The sequence below is a fragment of the Pongo pygmaeus genome, chromosome 2 (genome assembly GCF_028885625.2).
Source record: "Pongo pygmaeus isolate AG05252 chromosome 2, NHGRI_mPonPyg2-v2.0_pri, whole genome shotgun sequence".
Taxonomy (NCBI): domain Eukaryota; kingdom Metazoa; phylum Chordata; class Mammalia; order Primates; family Hominidae; genus Pongo; species Pongo pygmaeus.
The window spans coordinates 55940006-55947440 of record NC_085930.1 but is presented as its reverse complement, the minus strand read 5'-3'; the positions used below and the strand labels follow the sequence as shown (position 1 = coordinate 55947440).

Here is a 7435-nt window from a genome sequence, read left to right as displayed (position 1 = left end):
GATTACAGGTGCCCGCCACCATGCCTGGCTAATTTTTGTATTTTTAGTAGAGACAGAGTTTCACCATGTTGGCCAGGCTGGTCTCTAACTCCTGACCTTAGGTGATCCACCCACTTCGGCCTCCCAAAGCGCTGGGATTACAGGCGTGAGCCACTGCGCCCAGCCTGGATATCCATTATGTTATGTAAAATACACATAACATAAAGTGTTATGTATGTTGTCTAGAGGTGTTTGGCTTCCAGGGACTGTTCTGTGCCAGGCATGGGAAGGTGATGCTTCTGGGTTCATAAACTGGTTTGCTCCACCACAACATAAGAAGATATGGAATCTCATCTGGAAAGCATCAGGCCCTCTTAGGAAGACAAAGCCTATGCTCAGGGGTTACGTGACCTGCCCACATCACACGGAATAACACAGGCGCCAGCCCTGCCCAGAGGAGGCTCCCAGTTTGAGAGTGACTAGGCATTGCTGGTCAGAACCAAACTCTGTGCATTGTGCTCTTACTGTTTCCCATTATTTTACTGTTAAGACTCGAACAACAAAACTAATATCAGTGCCACTGAATTGTATACTCAAAAATAGTTAAAATGGTAAATCTTAAGTTATATATATTTTATAAAACAATGAAATTGGACCCTTACACTATACATAAAAATTAACTCCAAATGAATAAAAAACTTAAACTTCAGAGCTAAAACTATAAAACTTCTAGAGGAAAACATACGAAGAAAACTGCAGGGTATTGAATTTGGCAATGATTTCTTGGATATAACACCCAAAGACTGGCAACAAAGGAAAAGATAAAGTGGACTTCATAAAAATTAAAAGTTTTGTGCATGAAAGGACATTATCAAGGGAGTGAAAAGACAACTCACAGAACATGATAAAATATTTGCAAATTATATGTTAGATAAGGGATTAATATCCAGAATGTATAAATAACTCCTACAAGGGAACAACACAAAACCAAACGATCCAATGTGAAAATGGGCAACAACTTCAAGAGAATAAGAGAATATCTTATTCTCCAAATAAGATAGACAAATGGAAAATAAACATATGAAAAGATGCTCAAGGCCGGGTGAGGTGGCTCACACCTGTAATCCCAGCACTTTGGGATGCTGAGGTGGGCAGATCATTTGAGGTCAGGAGTTAAAGACCAGCCTGACCAACATGGTGAAACCCCGTCTCTACTAAAAATACAAAAATCAGTCAGGTGTGGTGGCAGGCGCCTATAATCCCAGCTACTCAGAAGGCTGAGGCATGATAATTGCTTGAATCCGGGAGGCAGAGGTAGCAGTCAGCCGAGATGGCACCATGGCACTCCAGCTTGGGTGACAGAATGAGGCTCTGTCTCAAAAAATAAAAATAAAAATAAAAAAAGATGCTCAAAATCACTAATCATTAGGGAAATGCATTTCAAAACCACGAGATGCCACTTCACACCCATTAGGATGGCTACTATTAAAAATGAAACCAAACCAGAAAATAACTGTTGGCGAGGATGAGGAGAAATTGGAACCCTCGTGCCTTGCTGGTGGGAACGCAGAATGGTGCAGCCACTGTGGGAAATGGTCTGTCCATTCCTCAAAAAATTAAAAATAGAGTTACCAGATGACCCAGTAATTCCACCTTCAAAAGAATTGAAAATGGGATGTCACAGAGGTATTTACTTATACATCTATGTTCACAGCAGCATTCTTCACAATAGCCAAAAGGTGAAACTGACCCAAATGTCCATTGATGGATGAATGGGTAAACAAAATATGGTATGCACATACAATGGAATATTATTCAGCCTTAAAAAAGGTATGAGATTCTAATACATGCTACATACTTTCAAGAATGAACCTTGAAAACAGTGTGCTAAGTGAAATATGCCAGATACAAAAGGATATATGATTTTGCTTATATGAGGTTCCTAGAATAGTAGAATTCATAGAGACAGAAAGTAGAATAGTGGTTACCAGGGCTAGGAGGAGTGGGGAATGGAGAGTTATTCTTTAATGGTTAGGAGTTTCAGTCTGGGTTGATGAAAAAGTTCTAGAGATGGATCGTAATGATGGTTGGACAACAATGCAAATGTACGTAGTGCCACTGAATTGTACCTTTAAAAATGATTAAAATGGTAAATTGTGTGCTATGTATATTTTACCACAATATAAAAAGGCATAGACATACACACCTTCACTCAGCTGCAGTAGCCAAATTTCAAGTACTCAATACTCATATGTGGCTAATGGCTATTGGATAACACAGGCCTAAAATAGAGGATTTTGGAGGTGACATATATTTGGTGGGACCACAAGCGTAATTTGGTTTTGACAGGTAGCTTAAGAATATCAGATTCCTTCTTCTAGTCCACAATAGAAGAATGGGAAACAGTAAGAGCACAATGCACAGAGTTGGGTTCTGAGCAGCAATGCGCACTCACTCTCAAACTGGGAGCCTCCTGCGGGCAGTGCTGGCACCTGTGTTATTCCATGTGATGTGGGCAGGTGATGTAACCCCTGAACATAGGCTTTGTCTTCCTAAGAGGGCCTGATGCTTTCCAGATGAGATTCCACCTCTTCTTACGTTGCAGTGGAGCAAACCAACTTCTGAACCTGGAAGCATCACCTTCATGTGCCTGGCGCAGAACAGCTCCTGGAAGCCAAACACCTCTAGAAGGGGAGGGAGCAGCATGAGGAAGGTAAGAAGAGTTGGGGTCCTGCTCTGAAGGCTCCAGTTAGGTGGTGATGGGGACTCACTGCTGGGCAAGGGGCACCAGAATAAAGATGGGGATCAGTTCTCCCCTAACTCTTGTACTTCCTGCAGAGAAATCAGCCTGCAATGCAGGATCCAGGGGAACAGAGGAGGGTGATGGCAAGCCCTCCAGTGGGGGAGAGGGAGGAGGTCTGCACTAAACATCAGTGAAACCCCAAAGAACCAAGCATGGTGGCTGGGAGTAGAACTAACCCGGATGCCATAGTACTGGCTTGATCTGCACAGAGTTCCCAGAATCGGGGTAGGGTGTGTGTGTGTGTGTGTGTGTGTGTGTGTGTGTGTGTGTGTGTGTGTGTAGGGGGTGTGTGTGTGTGTGTGTGTGTGTGTGTGTGTGTGTGTGTGTGTGTGATGTATTAGGTGGGGGTGAGTGGAGGAAGGGAGCTCTGTCTGCAGGGGCAGCTGCCCAGAGCTGCGATGAATTTGCTGAGGTCAAGCCCAAAGTCAATAAATAGGAATGTGAAGAGGATTCCATTTCATGATGCGTTAAAAAATTTTTTTAAATCTATAATTGACAATATTTCATGTTTTTAAGTCTTCATACAGAAGCTAGGCCAGGAAAATCTGAACTTTGAGGCTGTGGAATGGCCAGAAAGTAAGCCCTGTGCCTCGCAGGTGGGCACTAGTGGTCCTCAGCCAGGAAGTGACTCTTGTGAGGTTATTATTTAAAAGGTGCAGTAAAAAAAAAAAAAAAAAACACCCAAAAACAAACAAACAAAAACTCTTTTGAAAAACACAAGCAAATATTTTCTCCCTACAAATACTCCAAATAACGAAGGAGACCCATGTCCAGACACACACACATGCTAGAATGGTAAACACCTGTGTCAGGATTAAATGACACCTTGTAAGATGTTCATGGTCCCCAACAGGAAGGGACTCAGTAACTGTGTTTCAATGATGTCTAAATGTATGCTTCTGTCTTTCATATCCAATCCTTGGGTGAAGTCCAGGGGCCACTGCCAAGGAAGTGGGTGCTTAGGGGAAAAGAGAAGAGCTGAACTGCCAGGAGGGTCAATTGGAAAGGTGGAGAACTGCACAGAACACGGGCTCTCAAAACCTTGATTTCCCTTAATGAAACCACCCACAGTGGCACCATCGTCAGAACAGCTGTGAAGAACTTGGAGGCTCTGTCCTCCTCTTAGCAGATTCATCAGCAGGAAGGACTTAGGCCAGGAGGGAGGGAGCTGGGTCCAGGAAAGGAGGGCTGTTCCTGCAGGCCAAGTCCCCATCAAGGCCACCAGAGCGTGCTTCCAAGTACTGCAGCTTAAGCAACGCCCCCTGAACTACTGGAGGAATCCAACTCTAGGACCGCTACTTATAACTAAAGACAAGATACTAGCGCAAGGCCGCTCTGCTGTCCATGGAGAAATACCACCAAGCAGACAAAACATGTTACTGCTGTGCTCAGGCTCTGCCTGCACCGCTGGGCACAGGGCTGGGTGTCAGTCACACAGGCATGCAGAAAGCAGGAGGACTCACCAGAAAGGTGGGTCAAAAAGGAGATGCACACAGGCAGGAGGCCGAGCGAGGCACCCATCCATGGAAAATGTGGCGTAAAGATTTGGGGTTATTGTGGTTGGTGGTGGGGGCTGGTGAGCAGATCTAACATCTGCACCTTGAGAACACACCATCCCTTCCAGCCGGGGTGCACAGCAAGCAGCTGGCACAGAGCCCCCCTTCCCCCACTCCATTCATGCCCCTGAAGCGGCAACTTAATTTTCTTTAAAGGGAGATCGGGGAGGGAACAGAGAGAGGAAGAGAAGACAAATAGCTGGAGAAAGATAAATACCTAAGTTCCAGGAAAACACACACACAGGAAACACACCAATGCTGAAACCACAATGATCCAGAAGAAGCTAGTGTTTGGTAACCATTTGCTTCAGCATCCCAATTTCCCTGATCATCTTTTGTATTTTTCTTTCTTTTTCTTTTTCTATTTTTGAGACAGGTCTTGCTTTCTAGCTAGGCTGGAGTAGTCATGCGATCATAGATCATTGTAGCCTTGAACTCCTTGGCTTAAGAAATCTTCCCTTCCCAGCCTTACAAGTAGCTGGGACTATAGGCATGTATCCCTATGCCCAGCAACTTTATTTTCTGTAGACATGAGGTCTCATAATGTTTCCCAGGCTGGTCTTGAACACCTGGCTTCGAGTGATCCTCCCACCTCAGCCTCCCAAAGTCGTTGATCATCTTGACATATTTCCTCTCATTAGCTTGTCATTTTCCAGCAGGATATTCTGCGGTCCAGTTTCCCTGTTCTGCTCTCAAATGACTGACAGGGGGCTGGCACCCTCAGGAGTCACCTCCATGCAGATGGGGCACTGGAGCACAGCTCTGTACCTCCCATCAGAGGTGGTGGAATGAGGAGGATGTGAGTATCCACCTTTGTTAGTACAGGCTCCACGAAAATAAACCATACCACCAAATAAATGGTTTAATTTTATTTCAAAATTGTACAAAATGGCCATAAGCGGCTATAAAAAATTTGTCTTCAGAACATGTGGAAATTCAGAAACAACAAAACAGGTATCATTCACAGTGTAATGGAAAAGCTTTTTCTGAGGCAGGAATTATAACTCTTCCTTCTTTTTCCCTAGTCTTTCATGGTCTCCCTCCCGGAGGGCTCGAATATAATTGGTAAATCCCAATTCCTGCAGGGAAGAGGGAGAGAGAGAGAGAGAAAGAGCTTTAATCCCTGAGCTGGCTGTGCACTCTCTCTCCCCACATCCCCAGCCCCTCTAGGGGGTCACTCCTATGACAGGGAGAGGTGGGCAGACTTCTGCAAGGTGGAGAGGGTCTGTGTGGCTTGCACCAGCCCTGACCAGCAAGTGAGAAAACTCTTGGCATCTGGAGTCCAGCCTGCCTCTGGGGACAGGACATCTGTGAAAACCCCTTGGGACTCTCCTCCAACAATGTCAAGCCTCAGCCAGGCCCAGGGCCTGGGCCTCTCGGTGCAGTGTTCCAGCTGACTTCCGCGGTTTCTGGGATGCTGCCCAGTGCTGCCCCTCCTCAGTGGAAGTTTCCCTGCCCATCAGCAGAGAGAGCTCTGGGCAGACACCTCTCCCCCACTTACTGTGCGGTCGCTGTCATACTTTTCTGCGAACTTCCCATAGTGGTAGTAGTGGAAAGTGGGGTAGCCCTTGACAGCCTCCTGCTGGCACAGGTCTTGGTTCTTGTCTTTGACACAGTCAACAGCGGCACAGGCGATCTAGGGGGCAAGGTAAAGAGAGTTGGCACAGGGTGTCCCCAGGCTGAGGCCTGGACCCCACAACACAGATTGCACATCTAGTCCACGTCACAGGCCCACTGTGATTTTTCTCCTCAGTGGCAGGTAGGAACTGAACCAAAGCACCCCCAGCTCAGGACTCCTTGGAGACTGATGGTGCTTGTTTTCAATTTCCAGATGGGTAAGGTTAGGGGACTCGGCCTGGAGTGCCTTTAGACTGTCCTTTAAAATCAAGAGTATGATGATCGTAAAGGAAATGATGACTTGAAAGCATTTGTAAACACCACAGGTTCTGTGGTGCTATCTGTAAGGGACTGTAGGATTTAATCATTTCTCAACTAATATTTCCGGAACATTTGCTTGGGGGACAGCATAGTGCCAAGGTTAAGAGCAAGAGCTTTCAAGTCAAGTTCCCCAAGTGCACTCTTGGTTTGCCTGGACATTAAGACTTAAGGAAAATAACCCAGCCTCTTGGTGCCTCATTTTTTTCAGCTGTAAAATGGGGATAATAACAGTATCTAGGCTATCAGGATATTGCAAAGACTGAATAAGAGAATTCAAGTGAGGCCAATGAGCACAGAACCTGGCACCAGATTCATGGTCAGGAAATGTCAGCTGCTATTACAGTCACTTCTTCCGACCCCATATACAAGCTCTGTCCCCACTTAGGGGCTCAGTGTCTGGGCAGGGGTTGGATAAAGGGACAATTCCAACGTGATGTGATGTGAGGGATGAGGGAGGTGGTCCAGGTCCCAGGTGAGTGGGGCAAAGGCGCTCTGTATGATTCACCATCCAAGCCAAGACTGGAAGAGGAGGAGACCAGGGAAGCACATGTGGAAACTGGAGGAGCCCCGCATGAGTAAAGCCATCAGAATGTTCGGTCAGAAAGTGGTTCCCACATTGGCCACTGGCCTCTTCTTGACCATCTAGCAAATTCCACATGCTGGGTAGCTTTTCCTCATCATTTGTTGTTTTTTCAAAGGAAGACAGTATAAAGCAGAAATGGAGAACTTATTTCCTGTTGAGGGTCATGCACCAGGGAAGCCGGAGAAGGGGTCCTCAATGGCCATACCCAGTATAGAGGTGTTATGGAAGATGGGGCAGATTCCCATGAGAGGGAGTCCTCCTACCAGGCAACACGCACTGAAACCCTGCCGTGTGCCAAGCCTGTTCTAGATGCTGGGGGACAACATTGACCTTGACAAAGTCCAGTTATCAAGCGTCTGCTGTATGACAAATTAGATCATTTTAGATAGAGCTCCATGAATGCTTGGAAGAAATTAAAAGAGGGTGATTCAATAAGATAATTTAAAATTGTTGAATAACCATGATTCACACAGTTCTTTGCTTGATGGTTATTTGCATTTGGACAAAGGCCCCTTTCCAGGTAGGAGAATCCTGCGGGCCCCCATGGCCACGTTTACTCATCATGTCCCTCATGCC

General features: G+C 45.9%; 1 protein-coding gene across 1 annotated transcript in view; it reads right to left on the bottom strand.

The window, feature by feature from the left end:
- Positions 1 to 5192: 5192 nt before the first annotated feature.
- The window catches only part of PDIA5 (protein disulfide isomerase family A member 5), a 95813-nt gene continuing 93570 nt past the window's right edge, over positions 5193 to 7435 (bottom strand). The window contains exons 16-17 of the mRNA XM_054481593.2: positions 5840 to 5974; positions 5193 to 5417 (exon numbers count right to left, since the gene is read on the bottom strand). Of these exons, the coding sequence (XP_054337568.1) occupies positions 5337 to 5417; positions 5840 to 5974 (216 nt within the window). The 3' untranslated portion in view covers positions 5193 to 5336. The remainder of the gene's footprint in view (positions 5418 to 5839; positions 5975 to 7435) is intronic.